Below are 27,115 nucleotides of genomic sequence, written 5' to 3'. Positions count from 1 at the left end.
TGCCTGTCTCATCCCCTGCTGCTCTTATCTACATTTCATCCAGTGTCAGTCACTCACAATTTCCCAAAGACATGCTCTTTCATACCTCTGTACCTTTGCATATGCTTTCCTGTTTGCTTAGAGTGGCTTTACTCTCTTGTTTTAGAAACAATATAGTATAGTAATTAAGAACATAGGCCCTGGAGTCAAACTGCCTGTGTTAAAATCTTAGCTCTGCCATTTTTACCGGTATGACCTTGGACAAGTTATTTAACCTCTCTGTGTCTTTCCTCATCTATAAAATGGGACTAATAATAATATCTGTTTTATTATGAAGTTATGAAGTTTACGTGAGTCAATACATGTAAAGTGCTTGGAACAGAGCCTGACACATGCTAAGTACTGTGCAAGTACTTGCTATTATCATCTACTGTATGAAATCCTATTTGCTCCCCATGACCTTGGTCAAGGGTCTCCTCTTTTATGAGGCCTTTCCTAACTACCCTTTTGTCCCCCAGATACAGAGCCAATCTAATTACCCCCTTCTTGTTGACCTTAAAAATCAAAGTTATTTTTACCAGCAAAAATGGATTTATTTGGGAATGGCAGAGAATTGCAATTCAAGACAAGCATGCTATAGCAAAAACTATAGGCAAGTCCAGCAAACAAAGGAGAGGAAACTTGATAGAGAAAAAAGAGGAAGTTGGGAGGGGGTGATTTGAACATAAGTCCATTGGAGGAAAAAAATTTCAAAGTGGTGATGGCTTCTCATTGGCTGAGTGTTGAGGGTTCCATTGGCTGGGCTTGTTGCTGGGCAAGTAGAAAAATCTTCCTTCCACCTGCTCAGGCAGTAATGTAGAGATACTTTCTGTAGGGCATGCAAGATACGGTCTCTTCCTGTTGGAGTCTATAATTGACATGGAGTGGTAGTGCCAGTAGTCGTGCGTGACAGCTCTTCCTTCTGGCCTCCCGACTCCATTTTAAATAAGGTTTCCTTTATTCAGTTTCACATTCTCTAAGCCATCCCTGTATCTTAAACATACCCTATTATTGCACTTGTGGTTCTATATTATAAGTGTTTCTTTACATGTCTAAGTCCTGCCACACTCTAGGCTTCTTAAAAGAGTAAGCCTTAATGATTTTGTGTCCCCAGTGCCTGGCACAAGGCTTGGCATATAGAAGGCTGCAATACATTTTTCTGAAAGACCAAATGAACTAAAACTCCAAAAGCATTGGCATGACATATGAGACCCTTCCTGTTCTGACCTAGTGAGCCTTGTCATCTCATCCCTTGTATCTCCCTGTTCACAAGAATACATTCCAGCCACACCCCATTTCTTGCTCTTCTCTGAATAAGCTATTCTCTTACATGTCTCCAGAGCTTTGAAAAATGTTGGTCCCTTTTCCTGGAAAGCCTTCCTCTCTTTTTACAGAGTGAATTCCTACTCATTTGTCAATCTACTCAAATACGACTTTCCCTGTGAATCCTATATTATAAATTTCACAGGGACCTTGGGTATTTTATTTACCTCTGTATCCTTGGACCTGTCACAGTGCATATTAAGTAGTCAATAAATATTTGTTAAATAAGTAATAGCTGAAATGCTTCCTAGGTCCTTTGGGGGAGTTAATCCCTCCCTCTTCAATACTCTTGTAGCACTTGGCTAAAATATCTGTCATAGCACTTACCTTACTATATTGTAATTATCTGATTACCTGTAGTTTTCCCCAGTCTGCTTTGAACTCCTGAGGACTGGGGCCACAGTGTCTTATTATGTTCTCATTCTGCTCCAAGACCTGACACAGTGCCTGCTACATTGTAGGCAAAAATTTATTGAATAAATAAGAATCATCCTTATTTGGAGATGCCCTTGCAGGGTCTGTATATTAAACTATTCTCTAAATATTATTGTGAAATAACACACCCAGCACTATACTAGGTACTCTAGGGTACATAAGAGAAATTGAAGGTCAAAATATGAGCCTTCGTGGGACTTCCTATTAGAGGATCATAGCATAATAACTTATTAAGTAATAATACAAAATCACATGTGATCCATTACAAAATTGTTTGGACAATAAAGGTTAAGAGTTAAATGAGAACTCATTGTCTGTTTCAGTGGTCAGAGCACCCTGAAGGGATGGAAAGATTTGGCTAGGTAGAGGGAAGTAGTGATATATATCCATTCAATATGTGGTACTTGCTGTTCTCTTTTCCTTTATGCACGCACACATGCTAACTTTTATGTGTACACAATGACAAATTAAAATCAAGTTGAGTTAAATGTGAGTTCTATAGAGTTAACTAGGTCTGCTCTCTGCCAAATGACTTATTCCCACACACCAGCATCACATTTTAATGCCAAGAATCTGCTGAATGTTCAAGCCTCAATTTCCTCATCAGTAATATCAGAAATAACAATATTTAATTGGCAGGATTGTTATGAGGGCTAAATGAATAAATGCATATTGAAAGGGCTAACTAATCATTGTGCCTGGAATGGAGTAAAAACTGATAGTTTTCTCTTTTCATGTATAGAAAAGGAGAGGCTTGTATAGTAAAACTAGAGCTGTACAAGAATGATGATGATGATGGTGATGATGATAGTAGTAATAATGATTACTACTAACATTTATTGAGTCCATTTCTATTGTGCTAAGTGCTTACCATATATTAACTATTTAAATTCTAATAACAGCTCAGTGAAATGGATGCTTTTATCATTTATATTTTACAGATGAAGAATCTAAGGCCCAAAGAGATTAAGTAGTTTGCCCAAGGTCATGCAGCTATAAGTGGCAGAGCTGGGATTTGAACTACATAATCTAATTCCTCAGTCAGCCCCCTATAGGGTGATCTGTTAGTATAAAACAAGTGGTGGTTTCTGAATGCCGTGTAGAAGAGGTATAAAAATCTTAGCATATTAGGACCATTGTACTTCTGTTATCAGTATAGCACAAGTAATTTTGCCCCATAGCCTTATCATTCTCAATGAAAATGATACTCAGTAAAGTTCATGTAGTGTACATTTGAATGGTAAAGGTTAATTTGGTTAATCTCTTCTTACTCCCTTAAGGAAAAGTGATTTCTTCTGTTGGTTGCAATAGGAGATTTTTTTAATTAAAAGATTCTAGAATATGCTAAATTTTTTAGGTTCAGCACTCAGGAATGCTCTGTAAATCTTTCCTCCCTCTGTAGGATTGACTAGCCAATATGTTGTCCCCCTACCCCCACCAGTGGAATGGTGCCCATGTTACTGCTTATCAGCAAATCATTGTCCCTAATTGGTTTTGTCAGACTTGATATTTCAGCCACCCACAACTGTAAGACCAGATATTTTGGAGAGCACCTCTTTCTGACGATAACCATTCCACCACTCATTGTAGCTACCCCATTGATACTTCATGTTCACCTCCCTTGTTCCTCTAAATAATTCTGATAAGAACTTGAAATATCTCTTTTTGGGCCCATATTTGGATGGAAATAAGGAGACATTCTTTGATGTTTATGGAATTCTTCTGCTTTGAAACTGACTGCTATATTTTTCTATTTCTGCCCTAAATTTTCAGATCTTAAAACTGTACTGTGCTTAGTCCTTGAGGGTAGAAATGGCTGTGCTCAGTTATACCTACTGTGCGCTGGGGATAGAGAGAGAAATAAATTGTTACATCCTTCACGTTGCTCATAGTCCAGTGAGGAAGACAGCCTTGTAGATAAGTATATGCAGAAAGAAGAGATGCAGTAATAGAGGTCTGTATAGATTACAAAGGGACCCAAAAGGGAGGGTGGTCAATTGTGGTTGGAAAGAGGCAAGAATGGCTTCATAGAGGAGGTGATGCTTGAAGAGGGTTTTAAAAAATAAATAATGTGTTTACCACATGGCTGAGGCAAAGAAAGAGCATCCAGGCAGAGCGTGTGAAATACTGTGATTCATTAAGCAACTTTGGTGTGTCTGGAGCAAATATGAGGCTGAAAAGGATGTCAGGACCCAAGTCATGTAAGGCCTTTTATGCCACACTAAAGTGTTTGGGCGTTTGTAGTTTCATAGGGTGGAATGGTCAGATGTGGAACCTCAAACCTCATTCTAAACATGTAGAAATGCTGTATAAAAAGTCTCCAATAAAGAGCTGAGTTTGAAAGCAAGACATAGAAATCCTCAGGTTCCAGGAAGAGAGAGGATACTGGCATAGATGTCTTTGAGCGTATATCTTAAAAATTGTAAGGGTGAACACTAAAATAATAGAAATAGAATGTATAACTGCCAAACCGTAAAGTAAAAGCAAGATTAAAGAAAACTCAGGCTGTTAAACAGAAGATGAAAATGAGGGGGGAAAAACCAAAACCAGTATGTCCAGTGTATATCGGTAATCATAATAAATGCAAATGGGTTAAATGTGCCTATTAAAAGATAGAGATTCTCAGAGTGGAAGGGAGGGTGGAGCAAAATAAAGCAGCCTTAGGATATTTAAAGCATAATGACCCAGAAAAGTTGAACATACAGGGATGGAAGACCAAATAAGAATATGTCACAGGCAGGAGTTCATCAAGCAATGTTTACAACAGTAGGGGGGTGGGCATGGGGGACCCTGTATATCCATTAGGGGAATAGATTTTAAAATTCTAAGATATTTATATATAAAAATAATGGAATACTATCCAATACTATTGAAGTGTATCATCTGTGTGTGTGTGTGTATGTGTGTGTGTATATATCTCATGACTGAATCAAGGAAATATATAGAGTGAAAAAAGCAAGTTGCAGAATAAGATATTTATACCTTCTTCCTATTGAAAATACCCCCATTCCTGGCTTCATTTATTTATTTTTCATACCATGTGACACTAGTAATAGTATTAAAAAAGGACTTTGTCTCAATTTCGGCTAAAGCATCTAAAGTCTGAGAACAAAGCAATAGGTATCAAATGGCATTCCTAAATGAGATGCTAGACCAGGGGTCGGCAAACTGCGGCTCGTGAGCCACATGTGGCTCTTTGAATACGTTCCATCTCAAAAGTTTGCGGACCCCTGGAAGAGCCACTCCTGTCCCTCACAACAATTTAAAAATTATTCGAGAGCCATAGAACAAATGAAATTACCATTATGTGAATAATATCCTTTAAAAATTTTATAAATGAAACTATGATAGTTTTATTTTCACTTTCAATTTTACTTCAGAGCCACATGTATGTACCCAAAGAGCCACGTGTGGCTCGCAAGCCGCAGTTTGCTAACCCCTGGCGGCTCTTCCGTCTCGAAAGTTTACCGACCCCTGATATAGACCATCTCTGCAGAACCTGTGAAGGCAGTACATGAAGACCGGTTTTGGAACCCTGAACCCATCACCCACCTTAGGCTATAATGAATGTTGAAGTTGAAGGAAGAAAAAAAGAGAGAATTCTTTTAAATAAAGTGGGAGGGCTGTGGTATTTTTAGTTGGAGAACTTGACCTCAGATCTTGGAGTTGGTGGACACAGAGACCAGACCTGTGCCTGGAAACATCTGAAAAACAGGGAGAGTGGCCCGATTGGTGCCAGAGGGAGAAATGGCTATATTGGATAGGCTGTTACCCTCAGAATTTTTCAGGGCAAAGATGTAGGCAGTAGTGGACAAAATGCTGGCTGGCCTGTAGTTGAGTTAAAGGGACTGGGTTCACAAGGATCCTTGGAAGGGCCAGGACCCCTACAGAGAGAGTCCCTATGAAGTGAGTTGCCAGAAACTGGGGACTTAGGGTGAGCCTGTAAGCAGTTGGCTGGAAGAGGCATTGCCAATGTTATGGTAACTGCCAGTGAGATCTCAACAATGGGAGCTCTCCAAGGAACCGCAAAAGCACCCATGAGAGAAAAGGAGTCAGCTTTACATATCTGCTGAGTCCAGAGAGCACTAAAATTTGATTAGCATAGTATCACAACAGAAAGTAAGGCTTTTCCTGTCCGTTATCTTTCCTCCTTTTCCCAGCTTCAAACCTGAAAGGGTCAGAGACCAAAGCGAAGAAGCAGATCAGGAAGGAGAAGAAGCAAAGATGGGGAAATAGAGTCAGACATCCCCTCCTCCCACCATGGCCTGCTAGGCTGGACGCAGATCCCAGCCAGGGAAGGGAGTTGCGACTTATTATGTTGAATTTTTTAGTTACTTTTCATTGAACTATCGCGTGTAGGAGAGTGGACAAATTGTGAGTGTACATCTTGACAGATTTTCACAAAGTGAACACACCTGTGTCACCAGTATCCAGATCAAGAAACAGAATATTACCAGACTCCTAAAAATTCTTTAGTTAAAATAATTTCAAAACTATGGAAAAGTGATGACACAGTTCTTAATTGTTAATATTTTACATTTCATGGAAAGGTGGTAGTTTCTTCCAGGAGTGGAAGGAAGGGAATGAGTTTCTTGAAAGGTGTAAAGAGACTTAAAATGTATAATGTTATATTACTTTATGTGAAATAGCAAAATGTTAACTTTTTTTCATTATAAATAGTGACTTATTCCATAGCTTTCTTTGTATTTGAAGTTTTAAAAAAATTCTTCAAACAAGAGGGTTTGAGTTTTATCATCTTGGAAGTGGGGAGCTGTTGAAGTATGCTTTTATTGTTGAAATAAATGTCTTTATGACTTTTCTGCTCTCAGTCCTTGCCTGTGAATTAAGGCACTTAAGTGAGCTATAGGGTTAATTCACCTCTGCATCATTTTTCTTTTCTTTTCATCCTATTGCTTCTCACTGCTAAGTGCCCAGTGGTATCTGACATGGTAAGATTAAAACTTGCACTTTTCCTAATAGATGTAACTCTCTCCCTGGTTTTCAGTAAGCAGGACCTGCTTTTAAGCAATTACCCATCATTTGGGGCTATCACACACATTGTGCTTCGGTTCAGGTCATAATCAATAATTCATATGCCAATAGGAGCCCCATTAGCTCAGGTGAAGGCAGATGTTTTTTCTGATGAAAATGTTCTATTTTCCAAATGACTTTTCTTTTTCCCAGAGAGTTGTGGTTGTAGAAGACATAAAAAGATGGAAAACTATGTTGGAGCTTCCTGATCAAACCAAAGAGAATCTAGTTGATGCCTTACGAGAATTAAAGAAGAAAATACCCTCCAGGGAAGTGTTAAAATCAACAATGATAGGTATGTTCCTTCTGAGTGCTACGAGAAGTGCTTATATTTTGTCTCCTTCATTCTCCCTTTCTTCCCTCATGAAAACATTAAGTTATCTATCACATCAGTGCTTCTCAAACTACCCATGGTAAGTAAGAGACCATGTTTTAAAAATTCTCCATTGGTTGCAGACCAATACTTTCATATTATATAATAAAAATTACTAGAAAAACAATTAAAATATGCAAAATACAATCCTCCCTTTTTTAAATTAGATTCAACAGATGTAGAATTACTCTGTAAAATTGCTATAAAAGTTGCTAAATGCCTATTTCAGTTTCTGTACTTACTGCACGGGCTGGTAATTGGCAGTGATCTACGGATAACACTGTGAGTGTGCTTGATGCTGGGTGTGCTAAAATTATTAAGACATGGTTTGTGACCTCAAGGAAATTAGGGTTTGGAGGAAAAACAAGCATGTAGACAAATGGGAAGAGTAAAGTTTTTGTGGGTTATAAATAAAAACATAATATCCTGGGTACTACGCTGATCTGTAACAGGTATGTATGTGCTGGCATAAAGGACAGAGTAGTCACATCTGGGGAATTCAGAAAAGGCTCTAGAAGTGGCATCATTTCAGTTAAATCTTAAAAGAGACTTGGCTTTTCGGTCTTGAGTAGAAATAATTTGCAAAGCATGGTTTGTAAAAGCAAAATGATAGCATCATTTGCTGCTATATCATTTATTATAGCATTGGAGATATTTAAAAAGTAAGTCAGGGACTACATTGAATTGCCATTTTAGTACAGTACACAACTGTGAATAATAAGCAAGGGAGGGCCAACATGTGTTCCTCAAGCTGCTCCCAGCTCCCCAGGGAATCCGCGGTAGTCATTCACAGCTGCTGTTCTTGCCCTCACTAGTGCAGCCATTGCCTCTGCTGCCTCCCCTTGACCTCTTGTTCATGAGAAGCGAGAGAGAGAGCAGCTTCAGACTGGCGCTAACAGCTGGCAAGAGCTGTGTGAAATCCCCCAGAGGGCCCCCCAAGAGTCTTGAGAGTTGCACCCCTGTAATATAAACCAGAATCTGAGAAAATTAGATGCTTAAAGAACATAAAACCCTATCATTATAGCCAAGGAGATTCTTCCATCTGCTGGTGGATTTTCTCTTTATAGGTTGTGGTCACTAGAGGGCAATAAGACCATTCATAAGAGCAGATAAGGCATTTCCACCAGTAGAGGGTACTAGTGATTAATATTTTATGACATGCATATATTTACATATGTGTGTGTATGTGTTCATATTTAGGCACACACCACAAATACCACTTATGATCAGATCTTCAGTATCAATATAATAGGCTAGAATTGTCCTACAAACAAAGAACATGATAATTATTTTAAAATAATTTCTGTTTGTTCTTTGAGTAAATTGTGAGTATGCTTTTAAGAATGGGTGTGTCTGATCAGAGATTTCAATTCAAGGATCATAATGAAACCACAACAAGGGGTGTCGACTTGGGAGGAGCTGGAAACCATCCAACTTTTGAGTCTTGACCCTACCCCAAGCCTTCCCTAAATCTGAGATTGTGTGTATAGGGGTTTCTTGATTCTTTTGTAGTTATATCAGTTGCTAGGCTGATGATTCATTTGGATCATTGCCTAAGAATGTTTACATTCTTCCACCTTTAGCCTCCTGCCTGTCCGTATCCTGTGGGCTGTAAGGGACAAATATTTACTGAGTGCCGTCTTTGTGCTCGGAACTGTGCTGGCATAATAATGGAGACAGATATTGTCTCTGCCTCTTTGGAGCCTGCAGTCTAATGGAAGGATAGACAATTTAACAAGAGTTTATTAGACAATGTGATGAGTGCTCTGATGATCAGGAGAAGTTAGCCCAAGGAGTATATGTGTTGGGAGTAGAGGAGGAGATGTTGAGGAATGTGTCAGGCAGCGGGTACATCATGTGAGCTGTACAGAGGGTTGGAAATGGGAGAGAACAGGATGCACTACAGAAACTGAAAGAACTTTGGTGTGTTTCAAGTAAAGCTGGAGAGACAGCCTGGACCAGATGGAGAAGGCTCTTTATAAGCCATTCAAAACTGTTTGACTTTAGCATGTGTAGTAGTTATCTATCCCTGTGTAAAAATTACCCCAAAACTTAGCAGGTTAAGTATTTGTTATCTCACGTAGTTTTTCTGAGGGTCTGGAATCTGGGAGCTGCTCATCGGGGTGATTCTGGCTCACAGTCTCTTACAAACTATTGGTTGGGCTATAGTCATCTGAAAGTTTGACCAAGTTTGACCAGGGCTTAAGGATTTGCTCAAAATGCTCACTCATAGGATTGCTGGGAGGAGGCCTCAGTTCTTCATCATATGGGTCTCTTTTTGGGGCTGCTTATGACATGGCAGCTGACTTTCCCCAGAACAAGTGATCCAAAAGAGAATAACCAAGGTGGAAGCCACAGTGTCTTTTATAACCTCATATCAGAAGTGACATACTGTCACTTCTATCATAGTCTGTCGGTCACACAGACCAACCCTGGTATGGTTTGGGAGGCAGCTACACACAGGTTGTGAATACCAAGAGGTGAGTGAAGATCATTGGGAACTATCTTGTAGACTGGCTACCACAGCGTGTATTTCTTTTTATTTAACTAGATGTATTATACTTCTTGGATGTGCAAATTTATGTTCATTTGTAGAAGTTTTACAGCCATTATCTCTTTAAAAGTGCCTCTCTTTTGTTCTCTCTATTCCTTCATTCTGAGATTCTACAATTAGAAGTATGTTAGACCTTTTATTTTCCATACCAGTTAGCTTGTTTGTCATATTTTTTATCCCCTTGTCTCATGTAGAATTCTGGGCAATTTCTTCAGATATATATCTTCCAATTCATCAATTCTCTTTTCAGCTGACTCTACTCTGCTATTTAACCCATTCATTGAGCTCTTTATCTCAAAAACTGTTTTTCATTTTTACCAGTTTCCTTTTTTCCCCCTAAATCTGTCTCTTTTAAATATTATTTGTACATTCTTATGATTGTACTTTTTATGCCTTTAAACACATAATGTATAGTTCTGTATTTTTCATCTGATTGTTCTAATATTTGTAGTCCTTGGGGGTTTAAATGTGTTGTTTATTGTTTCTGCTGACCCTCATGGTGCTTGCCTTCCCACGTGTATGTTATTGTTAATTATTTTATTTCAATCTGTGGGAATTTTGTGGGACTAAATTGGAGATGCTTCTCTCTAGAGGGGATTAGCTTCTTTTCTTTCTTTCTTTCTTTTTAATCTTATAAGAGTTTATTTGAGCCAAACTGACGACAATTGCCGGGAAGCAAAGTCTCAACAGATTGAGAAAATGCTCCCTTAGCTTCTTTTCTTTTTTTCATTTTTGCCAATAGAGAAGGGTCACTTCTGACCTGGAATACCTTCGTACACCTCTCAATGATCCCAGCTCAGTATAAACCTCAGTATTAACTCTCCTATTTCGCCACTGGCCCAAAGCTACGTATTTCAGCAGCAATGCTGTTAACATCCGCCCTTAGTTTAGCCCCACACCTCTGTGTGCCCACCCATTTAGCCTCTGCTTACTTTTTTGGAAGAGGGAAAGAGATGGTTATTATCCAGAATCTAATTTTACTGCAGTGAAAGGGTAGTTTTAATCCACAATAAAGTGGTTATTATTGAAGGGTGTTGGATGGAGGAATGACATTCACACTTGCATTTAAAAAAAAAAATCTATCTGGCTGCCATGTGGGGAAAATATTGGAGAGAAGCAAACCTAGAGGCAGGAAGCTCAATGAGGAAGCTACTAAAATATCTGGTTGAGAAAGGAGGGTGACCTGGATGGGGTAGTAGTCATGGGAATGGAGAAATATGGTTGGAATCAAAAGACATAAATGGAATAAAATCCCGAAGGACCTAGAGATTGATTGATTGCTGGGAAAAAGATACGGGAGTAAAGGCTGAAGCCTAGATTTCTGCTATGGGCAAGTAGAAAGATGGCAGTACCACTCATTAAGATAGGGAACAGCAGGTTTGGAGGTGGGAAGATTAATAAATTCCGTTTTAGACTTACTGTGTTTGATATACTTGTGAGACATCAAAGAGGAATTGTCCAACAGGATGTTGGATGCACAAGGCTGAAGCTAAGGAGAGACTAAGTATATACTTGGGAGTCACCATCAGCATATAGTTAGAAATTGAGGCAATAGAAATAGATAAAAGCTTGGCCAGAGAGGATTTAAGAAAACCACAGAGCTAAGTCCAAAATCCTGAAGCATGCCAATATTTCAGAGACTTATAGAAGGAGACTGAAAAGGTGTGTCCAGAGAAATAGGAGGGAAACAGGAAGGGGATGCTATCATGGAATTGGAAGGAGTGTTTCCAGGGAACAATTGGTCAGCAGTGTCCATTGTTCTGAAAGGGCCAAAAATGCTAAAAATTGCACGTTAGATTTTGCAAAGTAAGGTCATAAATGACTTTGGTAAGGTCAAAGGCAGGGTTAGGGGCAGAAAATTGAAGAGTGAGGAGGAGGTAAGAAATGAAACTGAAGTACCCTTTGCAACAATATGGATGGAACTAGAGAACATTATGCTAAGTGAAATAAGTCAGTCAGAGAAAGACAAATATCATATGATCTCACTTATACGTGGATTCTAAGGAACGGAATGGATGGGAGAAGTGGATGGAGACAGTCTCAGAGACACAGAGGAAGAACCAAGGGTTGTTAGTTGGGAGGGGGTGGGGATGAAGGAGAAGGGGAAAGGATGAGACAATACAAATTAGTAATTGTAATATGGCCTCAGGAATAGAAAAAGACAGTCTGAGGAATATAATCTATAATGTTGTAAGTATTTCTTAGGGGGCCAGATGGACCCATGTCCTTTTGGGGAGTCCACTTCATAGTCAATGTAAAGGCCTGACCACCGCATTGTATTTCTGAAACTGATGTTGAATAATACTGTATGTCAACTATAATTATATATATACATATAGTCTCGGGAGATGGAGTAGAGAGCGGGAACGGATTCAATGGAATTGTAATAGATAAGCATGATATCGGGGGTGGGAGGGCAATAGATGGGGGGAGGGGGGTTGTTACCTGGCGAGGGTGAAAAAAAGGTAACTATTGTATTGTTCTGTACACCTGAAACTAACAATAAAAAAAATAAAAAATGAAACTGAAAATAGACAATTCTTTCAAGTAGTTTGGTACTGAAAGAAAAGAGACAGATGGCAGTATCAGAAAGGGAATGTGGGATTGAAGAAAGTTGTCATTTTTAAAATAGTAGAGATTCTAACCTGTTGAGTGACAGGTTTGTAGAGAGACCTTATCAGGGAGAATGAATGGACTTAGTAAGGATTAATTGCGAAGATGAGGACGCCATGATGCCTCTTACTTTGTTGCCACTCTTACCCTCCCCACTGGCTCTTTCTGCTCTTCAGACACACTCATATCTTCTCCTTTAAATGTCTTTGTCATCTCTTCCAGACACCTTGTTTATCTTCTTCATTTATAGCCAAATTCTTTTAAAAATGGTTGAAAACCACAATTCCCATTTCTGCCTGTCCTTTTCCTTCATTCAACCCTTTCCGTGCTGGCTTCTTCCACAACCATTGTTCTTCCCTCTCAGAACATGAATGATTTCATTCTATCCAAATCCAGTAGTCTTGTCTCATTTCTCATCTTCCCAGAACTATGAACTTGAGACCATTGATTAATCTCTTTCCTGTCAACATAAATGACACTGAACTTGTTGATAATTTTTTATTTTTTAAATGTTTCTATCCTTCATAGCCCTTATCTGAGTTTGTAATTACTTATTTAAATATTTATTTTTTATCTACTTCTTTATTTTTTATTTACTAAACAGTAACCCTAGAAAAAAACAAAAGAAATTAAAAAATAAAAAAACAGTAAACCTGCACCAGCAGGACCATGCAACACGTTTTATTTAGTAATGCATTTCCAACATTAATGTGGTATATATCAGGAGCTCGGGATATACTCATCAAATGAATGAAAATGACAAGGTCAGGTAAGAGTTTCTCCATGGCTCTTTCTAGCTTTCTGTATTCCTGTTTCTTGCCTTTCTCTGTTTCTTCAGTCCTTGTCCCCTCTTCCCAACCAAGGGGTGCTTTTCCATGAAGCTCCAACCAGTCTTGCCTGCTGCTTTAGAGCACTTCACCAGAGAGTCTGTCTACTCTCCAGCTTAGCTGAGGCCTTTATCGAGACAACTCTTGGCTATGCATCTCCCGTCCTGATTCATTTTTGAATCTTAGATTTTTAGAAATGTGGCTCCAGTTTACATTCTTACCATTTTCTTAAAATCTTATTTAATAGGTAAAAATAGCATCTTGTTTTCATTTGCTGCATAGTATGATCATTTTCTATGTGTTTGTTGGTACTTTGTCCTATTTTGTGAATTGTTCTTTGTCCATTTATTATTGGCATCTTGTAATTTTTGCTGTCTGTTTTCTGAGCTTTACAAATATTAATGTCATCAAACTTTTAAATCCATTTAGCTACCTCAATTTGTAAAGAAGGAAACTCGGACCCAGAGAGATGAAGTGACTTATCCAGGGCCGCATAGTGAGTTAGCACCAAAGATGTAATGAGAACCCAGGTCTCGTGGGGCAATGTTCTTCCTTGATTAGCAGACTGCCATTGTGCCCTGGACCCCAGCCATATGTGCCTTTGTTTTATTGAGCTATCTCTATGGGTTCTGCCATCTGCTCAAACTCACCTCTTTTAAACAGAATTGAGTGCCCTTTCTTGTGTACCTCAAATGCAAGTTTTCTCCTAGCATTCCCATTTTAGCCAATACCCTAGCATTTTGCTCTGACATGAAAACTCCTTAGGTACAAATGTCCAGTAGGCAGTTGGAGATGTGGGATTGAAGCTCAGATGAGAGATACAGACTAAAAATACATATCTGGAAGTCATTTGCCTGGAAACATTTACTTAAAATCACCTGAATGGATGCATTCTCTGAGTAAAAGAAACAAAGGGCCGAAGGATCGAATTTGGGCACAGACCTATGATGGGGAAGTGGGAAGAGGAGCCAGTTAAGAGGCGGAGGGAGAATATTAGAAGAGGGCCAGAGCGGTATTGTGACATATAGGCCAAAGAGGAGAGTGTTTTAAGAGACCGGGGACATGAGTGGCCTCACTGTTCTCAAGTGATCTGGGAAGTTGAGAGCCAGCTGGGCAAAAACCTTTGGACCTGGCACTTAATGGGGCCTCTGACTAGAGACATTTATTTTAAAGGACACCAGTGGGCAAGGGGTACCGAGTAAATGGCTGATGAGGTGGTGGAGTTAGGCCTTACGTTCTCAACCTGGTGAGCAAGTATGCTCTACTGTGCAGGGCTGTATATATGATATTCTGGGGAAAGTTTCCTGTCAGTCATTGATCTGATTTCAGAGATGTCTTATTTTCATTTATGATTAATTAATAACAACAACAAAAGCCCTGTACTTACAAAGTGCTTTCCCATCTATGACCTCACTTGATTCATTTAACAATTCTGGAAGGTAAATGTTATTATTTTCTCCATTTTCCAAATGGGAAAATTGAGGTTTATAGAGTTTAAAGTAACTTACCCAGGTGATAAAAATCACATAATAAGTGACAAAGCTAAGATATTCTTTTTTCTTTTTTTTAATTATCTACACATTTTTTTATTTTTATGTATTAGTTTCAGGTATACAAAACAGTGCAATAGTTATATTTTTTACCCCTGACAAAGTGACAACCCCCCTCCCTCAGCCACTGCCCCACTCCCCCAGCCCCATATAAGATATTCTTATACTATGTCATGCCACCTCCTGACACCTAAAGATGCACTTTTGTCCATGGCAAGCCCTTACATGTTTTTCAGGACCTAGAAGGAACATTACCTATGTGAAACTAAAAGTGTTTGTCGAATGAATAAATGAGTTAGTGAGTGGATAAATGAACAGGTACGTGATTTGACTTGCCCAAGGTCACAGGATAAGTTAGTGGCAAGGACCTTTCCAGTGGCCTTCTATTCTCAAGTTGTGCCATAGATTCCCATTGCTTCAGCAATCCTGAATTACTTATAGGCTTCTGTATTCATTTTCTGTGAATAATACCATAACAAATTGCCACAACATTAGTGGTTTAAAACAACACAGATTTGGGCCGGCCTAGTGGCACATTGGTTAAGAGTTGGCTTGGGACGCCAGCTCTAAGCAGCAGGGCCCTGGTTCGGATCCCACATGAGGGCCAGTGACGCTGCACCCTCCACAGCTAAGATGGTGAACAACAGCTCGACCTGGAGCTGGGCTGCCATGAGTCGCCAGCGACAGCGTAGGCTGCAGTGGAGCTGCAGTGGGCTCCTGTAAGCTACCGTGAGCGGCCGGCAGCCGGCATGAGCTGCGAAGAGCCGCCGTGAGCGGCCGTCCAGTGGCCAGCAACCAAGCTGCCTCACCTGGGAAGAGCGCAATGATAATACCAACGCGGGCCAGTGAAGTGACATCCTCCACAACTAGACTGAAGAACAAAAGGACAGCAACTTGTCTGTTTCCCTCCCCTGATTTCCCAATAAAACCTTTTAAAAAAAAACCCACAGATTTATCATCCTACAGTAGGTCAGAAGTTCTGACCTATGGGCCTCAGTGGGTTAAAATCAAGGTGTTGGCAGGGTACATTCCTTTCTGGAGTTGCTAGGGGAGAATCTGTTTCCTTGCCTTGTCCAGTTTCTAGAAGCCACCTGTATTCCTTGGCTCATAGTTTCCCCTTCCATCTTCACAGTCAGTAGCAATGGTGGATCGAATTCTCTCACATATCATCTCTCTGACCCACCCTTTTGTCTCTCTTACTTTGAAGGACTCCTGTGATTAGATTGGACCCACCAAGGTAATCCAGACTAATCTCCCCCATCTCAGGATCCTTAACCTTAATCACATCTGCAAAGTCCCCTTTGTCATGTAAAGGAACATTCACAGGTTCTGAGGATTAGGGCATGGCTATCTTTGGGGACCATTATTTTGCCTACCATAAGCCCTCAAGTTATGCCATGCTGTTTCAGGCTCTGTGATCTTGTTCACTCTACTTCTTTTTTTTTTTTTTTTTAGCTGAGCCATCCCGCCACCTGTTGGCAGCTCCTCGGCTGCTCAGCTCGGGCTGACTCGAACCACTGTTGCTCAGAGCTCAAGCTCAAACTCTTGAGCGAGCTCTTAACCAACTGAGCCACTCAGCCGGCCACACTCTACTTCTTGTATGAGTCTCATCTCCTTGAATTGTTGCCAAGGCTCAGGACAAGAATTTGCCTCTTTCACGGTGTTTCCTTGCTCCTTTGCCGGCTGAATTGACTCTATCCTTTTGGCCCTCCCTGGGGTTCCCCCTTCAGTGCTGTTTTAGGACCTGTAACGCTTTCATGCATTTGTTTTTGTTTGGGTATCTTTTGTCTTAGACCAACCTGGACCTTGAGTACAGGGCTGTGTGTTCTTCAACATTCTATCCCAATGTCTAGCACAGGGCCTGGTACATACCTAGAATTTGGTATGTTTGTTAAATGAATGAAAGACTGCTGCCTGCAAGGAATTTGTCTTAACAGTGTGCTGGGATGCAGAAACCCCCTACCCTTAAACCCAGGGGACTTGACCTAGATCATAAGACCAGCCAGTGGCACTGCTTGCTTTAAAACATAAACTTCATGGAGCAAATAATGACTTTTTGCAGATCATTAACTTCTTTGATATAGCTACTGACCAACTTGTGACCTTGGGAATAGGTCATGGAGCTTCGTTTTTTTCACCTGAATCAGGAGGAGGTGGGACCGTGTGATCACCAGAGGTGATAGTGTAGCGTTAAAGCATGAGATCTGGAGCCAAACTGCCTATGTCTGAAACCTGGCCCTACTTCTTACTTGCCATGTCCTTCGCAAGTTACTTAACCTCTTAGTTCCTTGGGTTCTTTTCCTATAAAATGGGGGATCACAATAACACCCACCTCATAGAGTTGTCCTGAGGATTAATCAATTTAAGGTATGTAAAGCATTTAGCATAGCGGCTATCATCATTGTTATCATGAAATTCCTTTTGTGATCTAAAATTTATGATTTTTGCCTTGATTTTTCTAGACCCCCTCTCCTCTTCTCTTTTCCTGCCCCAGACTGGACTGCCTTTCCTGCTGTCACTCTTTTTTTGGAGACTCCTTCCTCTTGCTAACAAATATTAACACCCCCTGGACTCCTTTACAGCCTTGCCCTTCCTGGGATGGCTTCCTTGGTATTGTCAGAGCCTTCTGACCAGTGTGGGTGGGGCTCCTGCCCAAGTTCTCTGTGGAGTGTCCTGCCCCCTGCAGGCCAGAAGCATTGTCTCCACTGCCCTGCCCTGCCCTGCGAGTCCAAGCCTTATGCCCTTTGGCCACCTCTCAGGGCCTGTGCTCTTCTGATTTGAGACTATCACAAAGGTGAACAACATTTTCTCAACAGAGCTTTATTAAACATTCCCTGTGTGCCAGTCCCTAATAACAGAGAAGTACAGGGCGTTAGGGGTTAAGTGTGCAGTCCCTGGAGTCAGGCTGCTTGTATTCATACCCTGGCTTCCACACTTACCAGCTGTGAGACCTTGGGCATGTTACTTTCCTGAGCTTCGGTTTCTCATTTGTAAAAGGTGACATAAAAATAGTATTTCATTCATTGTTTAGTTATAAAAATTAAACAAGATAATTCATATAAAGGCTGGAGTATAAGCAGGAAGAATTCTTAACAATGGGTAAAAATTAGAAAATTTTTATTTCCCCAGCACCATTGGATTCCTTTCTTTACAGTATCGTTCCATTATTTTGTTTGCAGTTGTGTGATTTTCCCAATCAGCTGCATCCATATTCAAATGCTCGTACAAAACCAATTTGAAAGCCAAATGTAAGTTTTTTTGTTGTTGTTTTTTAACTGTTTGATTCAGTTCAGGAAACATTTATTGATTTTTGTCTGCTAGACATTATTCTGGGAGCTAGGAATATAGCGTGGAGTAAGGTGTGGGTTCTGTCCTCAAGATGTTTGCAGTTTAGAGGGGAAAGTGAGCATTTAAATATTCTAGGCCAGGGGTTGGCAAACTTTTGAGACGGAAGAGCTGACGGGTTGGCAAACTGTGGCTCGCGAGCCACATGCAGCTCTTTGGGTGTGTACATGTGGCTCTGAAGTAAAATTGAAAATGAAAATAAAACTATCATAGTTTCATTTATAAAATTTTTAAAGGATATTATTCACATAACCGTGATTATGTAAAAATATATCTATGGCCCTTGAATAATTTTTTAATTATTGTGAGGGACAGGATTGGCTCTTCCAGGCAAACTTTTGAGACAGAACGTACCCAAAGAGCCGCATGTGACTCACGAGCCGCAGTTTGCCGACCCCTGTTCTAGGCAGAGAGAACAGTGAGCTGAGGGACAGAAATGTAACAAGTCCAGAGATCCTGACCCTAAACAGGATGTGCAAGCTGCTCTCTATGGCTACATTCGTGCATGGAGGTGAAGAGTAGGAGGGCTGGGGGTAAGAGGAGGGCAGGAAGAGGGCGACGTGGTGAACGGTAAGGCCAAAGAGGTTCCGGTCATCCAGAGCTTGAACGCCATACTTAGAAATTAATTTGAGGACAGGGAAGGTTTTTTTGGTGAGAAAGTGATGTGATCAAATTGTGTTTTACAAAGGCTATTTTTTACTTCAGTATAGAGATAAATTGGGAAAGGCCAGACTGAGAACAGAGATTGGTTAGTAGATCATTGCAGTAGACCTTTGGAGAAGCAATGAGGTCCTGAACCAGGGCAGCAGTGAGGAGGAAGAGGGAGATGAGGAAGAGGAAAACATACAAGAAATGTTAAGGAGCCTAACATGATGGGTGAATGGTGGTGCCACTGTGTAAGTACAGTAAATATAGGAGGAGGGACTGAGGGGGATAGTAACGAATTCCATTTTCCATCTTAGGAATGTCGAGTTAGAGGTGCTTGCAAAATAAGCAGATAGAGATGTCCATTAAGGAACTGGGTAGTTGGGTCTTGTGCTCAGTGAGAGCCCTCGGGCTAGAGATACGTGTTTGGTAGTCACCTGCTTGCAGATGGTAGTTGAACCACAGGAACAGGGAAGATTACTCAAGGAAGGCAGGTGGAAAAAGAAGAGAAGCAGCCAAGGGCAATGCAGGTGGGATTCACAGATAATTAAAGGTTGAGTAAGGCATATGCAGCCAGTAGAAGCGATAGAGAAGGAAGAGGAGAACCAGGGTGGTGTCTCAAAAAACAGGGGAAGAGAATATTTCAGAGGGAAGAAGGCAGCAGTGTGAGAGGCCACACAGAGATCAAGTAACATCAGGATGGAATAAGGGCCATTGGATTTGACAAGCAGAAGGACTATCTGTTTGAGAGACTTCTTCTGTGTCTTCATTTCTCACATATAATGCTGGATCAACAGTACCTTTCTTGGAGAGAGAAAAGGATAAGGTGGGGAACACACAAAGAGAAGAATCTCTATTCCATAGAAACCTGAATACACCTCTGTTACAGCACAGCCTGCACTGTTAGGATTGCTTACAGGTTGAGCCAACTTGCACTATCGCATAGATACACGCAGTCCCACTACTCAGAGGAGACCCGCTAATATTTCATTATAAATTCCTTTAGACTTTTTTCTCTGCATATAAACAAACATGTGTGTTTATATGTGTACACAAATGTAATTTTAGGGCGGCCGGTTGGCTCAGGTGGTTAGAGTGTGGGCTCCATAACACCAAGGTTGCCGGTTCGATTCCCAGATGGGCCAATGAGCTGCCCCCTCCACAACTAGATTGAAAACAATGATTTGTCTTGAAGCTGATGGGTCCTGGAAAAAACACACTGTTCCCCAAGAAAGTTTAAAAAAAATACATTAAAAATGTAATTTTAAAAGTAAATATTGGTTCATACTGTGTGTGCTCTTCTGAGAACTTGCTTATTTCACTTAGCTGAATAAAGCAATCATCTTTCCATGTTACATGTTGAGCTATTCTAGTCTTTAATGGCTACAAAGTATTCATTGTTTGAATCGACTATTTATTTAACAAATTGGACCCTTAATGATAAGCTTGTAGGTTTCTCGCTTTTCACTACTCCAAACAGTACTGGAATGAATATTTTTGTACACATATCCTCTTTGCACACTTTTTCAGGGTGAGTGTTGGTTAAATTCAGGGACTGCGTCTTTCTCATCTTTGTACCCTCAGCACCAGGCATAAAGTAGGTGCTCAGTAAAAATATTCAAATGCCCTGAATTTAGGCCTTTGAGGTCCTGCAGTGTCTCATTTATCTTTGCATTTTTAGCATCTGTAACAATAGCACAAACATTTTTTTGATGAATGAATAATCTGAAGGATATGGAGCAATCTTCTCAGAAAAGGAAAGTGTTAAGCAGTGACCAGCTTTTAAGTGATGTGTGTGTTTCAGAAGCACCTCACTAAGCATTGCCAGCTGGGACGCACCGTGAGACATTTCTAGTGAGTGCTCTGCGTTCCTTCTCCGCCCCCTCCCTGTGTTAAGTGTTGATGTGCTCCTTTCCCTGGTCAATAGAAAGGCTAGAAGATGAAATTTCCTGGTGGTTAATTGGTTAGAGTGAAAGAAGTTAAAGACTCTTATCTTTCCCTTCAAAGTTATATACCATAATACCTTGGTTTGCGAGCACAGTTCGTTTCAGAAACAAACTACTTGTATTGCAAGACATCACTCATTTACCATGTTAAAATGTACTTGGTTTGCGAGCATAATTCGTTCCAGAAACAAACTACTCGTATTGCAAGACATCGCTCATTTAACACGTTAAAATGTATTAGGAATGTTTGCTCATCTTGCGGAACACTCGCAAACCACGTTATTCTCAATCCAAGGTTTTACTGTATGTATATTTTTTCACCTGCAGGATGCTCTTCATAGAACCTTAAAAGCAAGGACATTTTCTGGTTCAGTTGTGCATAACTAGTACCTAGCATACTATACTACCTAGAACAAAGAGGAGGCCTTCAGCAAATGTGTAGAGAGGAAATGAATCATTAAGTATTCAGCTATGCAGTTTTTGGCATAACCTGAGAAGCTTTGTGGTTTTGACCATTTTCTCAAATGTAAATCCTTTTTCTGCTTCCTTTGTTCAATGATGACTCTTATTATATATTAAATTCTTATATATATTAGGGTCTATTCCTGAGTGTCATTTTTTATTCAATAGGTCTACCTTTTTATGGTGCTAGTCCATATAATTTTAATTATTGTTGCTTTATATTATGTTCTGATATCTTATAAGGCTACTTATACATTGGAATACCTCTTTTTCAAAATATTAATTTACACTTTTGCCCATTTATATTTCAAAAATAAGTCTAGAAATATTTGCTTGTATTCTATTAAAAACAGCCTATTGAGATTTTCTTATTGAGATTACATAAAACCTACAAATTAATTTCTATATTGGCATCCTTTTACTAATCTTTCTATCATATAATATGGTGATTTTCCCCTTTTATTCAAATCTTGTGTTACATATTTTGGTAAAAGTAATGTTATTCTTCATATGGGCCTCTTATTCCAACAACATTTATTGAACACCCACTTATTATCGTGATGAACAAAAGCCCCAGGTGCTAAGGAAGCCCAGAGGAGTGGTACCGACCACGACTAGGGGTATTAAGGAAGACTCCCTAGAAGAGGGAACTCCTGTACTGAGTCTTGAAGACAGAAGTTAACCAGATGAAGGGGGAAGAAAGAGTATTCCAGGCAGACAGAATATTCATTGGAGTATATATTCAAAAGTAGAGCCAAGAAAAAATGTTGAAGCATTTTAGGAGCTGCACGTAGTGAGAGTATAGAATGACCATGGGATAGCAGCTGGAACTGAAGCTACTAAATTAATCTCAGAAGCCTTGGAATTAGAAAGCAGGTGGGAGGGTGGCAGATTGTGAAGGGACTTGTGTGACAAGATAAAAGTTTGGATATAAGATTGAAAGATTTAAGTGGAGCAGTGAAATGGTCAGATTTATGTTTTAGAAAAAAATATCCCTAAAAGAGAAAATAATAAAGTTAAATAAAGGCCACTTCAGGCTACTTGAGATGATGGCATTAAGGGGTTCCAAACATATCACATTTGGCAGTTTGGACTCAAAAGGCTCTTCATCTAAAGCAGTCTGTGACCTTACTCCCTTTTTTAAAAATGCCATTAACTGTTGTGGAAACCAGGTCTGTTGTCCTGCAGAACGTGCCACATTCTGGATTTGTCTGTTTCTTCAGACTATAATTTAACATATTCCTCTGTCTCTCATACTTTCTATAAACTGGAGGTTAGCGTTGAATGACTCATTGGATTCTGGTTCATCTTTGTGTTTGGTAGGAGGGTACAAAAATACTTCGTAGATAGAGTTGTGAAGTGCTACATTTGTCTGGTAGCCCCACTCTTAGGGATGCTGATTGATCAGTGGTTCAGGTGATGACAGCTCATCCCTCCATTATAAATTTCCCCAACAACCTTTCATCGAATGAGTTCATCCACTGATGATTATCACCTGAGTGAATTATTTCATCATGGATTACAAAATTTTTTTAAATTCTGTCAATCTTTTCACATTTATTAGCTGAATAAAGAACATTCCCTGAATAACTAGAGCTATTTGGTTGTCCTGAAATATAATATGTACCAAAAAGATAAGATAAATGCATGATTAATTTTCTTTTATTGCAATTTTTGGATTAAGGAGTTGGTACCTCTTCTAAGTATGTATTGATCATGCTTCTATTTTATGACTTATTGCATTGGCAAAGTCCAATGATTCTCCCCCAGTGATTATCTTGTTATCTCAGCCTTTGAGAAATGGTCTTCATTTGCACAAGAGCCTTTACATCCTTAGATATGCGAATGACTAAGTGCCACACACACATCAGTCCATCTGGTCCTGCACTTTTCAGAAGACAGAACAACCTTTCCTTTGATTTCTCTTCTCTTGTTTCAGGTCACACTGTGAACAAGATGTGTAAACACTCAGATTCAGAAGTGGCTTGTCTTGCCAAAGAAGTTTACACTGAGTGGAGTACTTTCATGGAGAAATATTCAGATAGACCTTCCATTGAAGTCAGAAGTGATCCCAAAACCGAGACATTGAGGAAAAACGCCCAGAAATTAATCTCAGAAGCCTTGGAATTAGAGGTAATGTCTGGTTGGAATGTGATGACTCAGAACTCCTGGTTAAATGAGCCTCACATTCTCATAATGAACTTTCATAGTCTTAGTGCTGTGACTTTATTCTAACTGCTTTTTCTTTAAGGGTTCTGGATTTATAATCATTCTGAGAGAAAGTGTTGTAGAAAAGAACTAGCAAAACCTGGATTAAACCCTGCTCTAGTACATACTAGTTGTGGCACCTTACACAGATCTCTCAACATTTGTGAGACTTGATTTTTTTTTATCTGTAAAATGATTATAATTCCTATTACCTAAGGTTACTGGAAAGATTAAATGAACCATTTGCAAAAGAATAGTATAGTGGCTGGTGATTAGAAATCACTTAATGAATCTTGGTTCTTTCCCATTTAAACTTCTTTCCCTTCCCACTGAAGCAAAAATTCTGGGATGGACTCTGTAATGGAATATCAGTGGCAAAATAAATAGCTATCTCTTGAAAAGACTCTACGCCCCCATTTTTTGTCCACACTCATACCTTTAGTTCTAAAGCATATAATCAATTGGCTAGACATAATTCCTATTATTCATAGCCAACAGTTCAGATGATTGTAGTTTGAGGAACACATGCTAGAAGGATTTTTGCTCATTAAATATTAATCATCATCATCATTGAACAAATCTTGTAGGTCAATTAATACTCTTGGAAAAATCAGACGTATAACACCCATATTTTTTTCCTTAGGATACCCCTTTATTAAAGTATCCTTAAAGAATAGTTAAATATTATTAACAAAAGAAATTCTGAAGTCTGATTTAAATGCTGAATCTTTTACTGCGTTCTCTGAAAAAATATTTTAATCTTGCTATCTCAGTTATGCATCCACAAAAAAAAAGGCACATGGACTGGTGGCATATTATTTACTTCTTTAAAATAAAGATTTGGGTTTTTTAATACACACTTATGATAAAAAATGAGAAAACTATAGAAAGTAAAAATAAGATCACCATTGAATTTACCACCCAGATATAATCTTGTTAACATTTTGGCGCATTTTCGGTTTTAAAAATTATTATAGCTTTTTAAGTGAATACTGGGCAAGTTACAATTATCCCAGCTTATTAAAAGCCAATTATATGCCAAATGTTCCATAATATAGTTTTATTAATTATTTAAATGCCATTACAGAAAATTGATAATTATTTACATGTATTGTCTTTTTAATCTTGATCAATATCAGTGTCATTTTATATATCCTTTTCTATATGTCTTTATTGTTTTCACTTAAAAATTTTTTAATGTCCATTTGATAGTTCAGTGAACTGTTATGCTGTTAAGTTTGCTTATGTTTTCCTAAAGGAAGCTTTAATATGAATATTAAGCCCTTGGAAGAGAGAAAATAATATGGAGGTTGTGAGGCTAATTTTCCAGAGTATTGATTAGCCAACAAGACTTGCTATTTGGTATTTTAAATAAAGTTTATTTTTTAAATAAACCAAAATTATTACCGAAACATAGAGTGTGGGTATATAATGTGTAGTTAATGTGGTGGTAAATATCAGTTCCCTGTGGTATCTTTTTAAGTAAATGATAATAACGAAGCTATGCTTCTAAGGATTAATGAGCAGTTTGCCTGCTATATTAAACTCCATAATAATTATCCTTTTAGTTTATCCATTAATTATCCTTTAAATGGCACATCAAGTGGTAAGCACTCAAGTGTTACAAAGCAAAGTTAAAAAAGTGATACATTCGTTAGTGCTATCAAACATAATTGGAAAAAATATCAGATTAAGCATAGTTGAATGGTTTTGTTCTCAAAGAGTAAATTTTAAAAATTAAAAGTATGCATCTTACTATAGTCCTTGGCCTAAAAAAAATCAGTTTGTTTTCCTAGTATAAACCGTATTTGATAGGAATTTTATCAGTTTGATATGTCAGAGAATTATGAACACTTCTACATAAAGTTAACTCTTAGCACGTATCATCATCTGAAACATTTCCATATTAGGGTAAATCAGTGACCTATCTAATCTAGTATCTGGTCTTTGACTGTAACCAATGTTGAGTTGAGTGCTTTCAAATCAAGTATCAGATCTTCATAAATGTACTTTATTAGGTAGTAGTAAACCATTGGGTAAATTATTGGCCCAATGACTAAAAAGCCTTTATAATTTGATCCCAGCATGCGTTTTTGCAGATCCACGCATTCCATTTTTATAGAAAAAAATATTTTCATATTATTTGTTTTGGTCTTATTCTTTAATAGTGAAAGCCATAGATGAAGAATATACACACACAGCCAAATGCATCTCTTTATTACTCTACAGATATTGCTTTCGAGATTCACAGATTGTTGCCTTGTTCTTGGAATAATAGAATAGATGAATAAAAACTCCGTTGTTGAGACCCTGGCTCCATTCCCCTTTACTTTCTCCCTTCCGGATCTTCTTTGTTCTTCCCTGTCTTTTAGATCTTTCCTCATATGAACGTCCCCTGTGGTGTCATTCTCTTACTTCCCTTTCCTCATTATCCACTCTCCTTCCTACCTCATGGCCTGTGATCATTTTCCTATTATGTCATTAAAAAAAATGAACCCGATTCTCAAAGTGAGCCTGTATCATTAAGAGTTATGAAACACTGGCTGGTTGGCCCAGTTGGTTGTCAGATGGTGCTAATGAGATCCAGGTCAGGGGTACGTCCCCATATGGGACTGTTAGTTTTTTCTTTGTTTAATGGCCTCAGACAGCACCTCTGGCTTTGACCAACTCTTTTCATAAATGTATTCAAGTGGTCAAAAGGGAGTGTGGGTGGATATGTACAAAACCAATCATAAGGTGTGTGCCAAAACTCACACAAAGTTTGTTCCCAGTGGATATCCAATTCAACAAATGTTTAGAACCACTACTACTAGTGCCAGGGAAGGACACAAATATAAGGGAGTTGCATTCCCTATCGTAAGAAAGCTTACTGTCTCTTGGCTGAGAGCCTGTAAATGACTAATGTCATGTCGAGGCTCAGCTCCTAGCAAATGAACACACGATTCAGTGAGGCTGAAAAGGAACAATAACGGAGCCATAGATAGGGGGTTTATACCACTATATTATATTCTCGATGACGGCTGGTCGAGACAGGAGAAGCAAACATCCGTCAATACCCCAACAAGGGGTCTTCCTGCACCAAAGTCTCCCTGGTGGCCCGGTGAGACACAGGAATTAGGATCTGCAGGATCTGCACCATCAGCGACACCCACACCTGCTAACGTAGGTGCGACAGTTACATGCAAAACAATAGTAGCTAATGGCCAACTGGTTACAGCTGATGGCCATCTAATAACCGAGCCAGCGCCTTGCCACGTGAGGCCGAGAGCCTGAAAACTGCCCTCCTGGCCCTTTCCCAACAACTGATATGAGGCAGGATCAAATATATCTGAAATAGTGGTACTAGCAAGTGGTGTAGACACGCAGAGGACAACGTGAAATCTGATGGAGGAGTCTGGGAATGTTTCGTGAAAGACATGGCAATTGAACTGGCCTTTGTAAGAGTGGTAGGATTTTACTAACTAGAAAATGCGTATAAAATAGAAATAATTATATTTTATATCTGCTATGTATAGGATGTTATTGAAAGAGCAGGAAAGGAACGAGGTTACATGGTGGGGGAAGGACATTCATTTAACAAATATTTACTGAGCGCTTACTATATGCTAGTACATAAGCGAGGAAGGAGGAATTTAGAAACGGATCCAACATGGTATTAGCTCGAGAGGGGCTCACAGTCCTCTGAGGGAGACAGGCAAATAAACAGTCACAGTACAATGTGGGACATTCTGAACTTACAGTAAACACATGGAGAAAACCTTGTTCCCTTGCTTTTAAAGGGCTTA

The 27,115-nt window shown here is 39.3% G+C and overlaps 1 protein-coding gene across 1 annotated transcript in view; it reads left to right on the top strand.

Moving 5' to 3' along the window:
* Positions 1-6,964: 6,964 nt before the first annotated feature.
* TCEANC2 (transcription elongation factor A N-terminal and central domain containing 2) overlaps positions 6,965-27,115 on the top strand; it is a 24,294-nt gene continuing 4,143 nt past the window's right edge. Inside the window, exons 1-2 of the mRNA XM_019666383.1 lie at positions 6,965-7,102; positions 23,062-23,255. Coding sequence (XP_019521928.1) covers positions 7,000-7,102; positions 23,062-23,255 — 297 coding nt within the window. The 5' untranslated portion in view covers positions 6,965-6,999. The remainder of the gene's footprint in view (positions 7,103-23,061; positions 23,256-27,115) is intronic.

This window comes from Hipposideros armiger, unplaced genomic scaffold (assembly GCF_001890085.2).
Source record: "Hipposideros armiger isolate ML-2016 unplaced genomic scaffold, ASM189008v1 scaffold_469, whole genome shotgun sequence".
Lineage (NCBI taxonomy): Eukaryota > Metazoa > Chordata > Mammalia > Chiroptera > Hipposideridae > Hipposideros > Hipposideros armiger.
The sequence above is the reverse complement of the archived record's forward strand: the minus strand, read 5'-3'. Positions and strand labels throughout refer to the sequence as shown.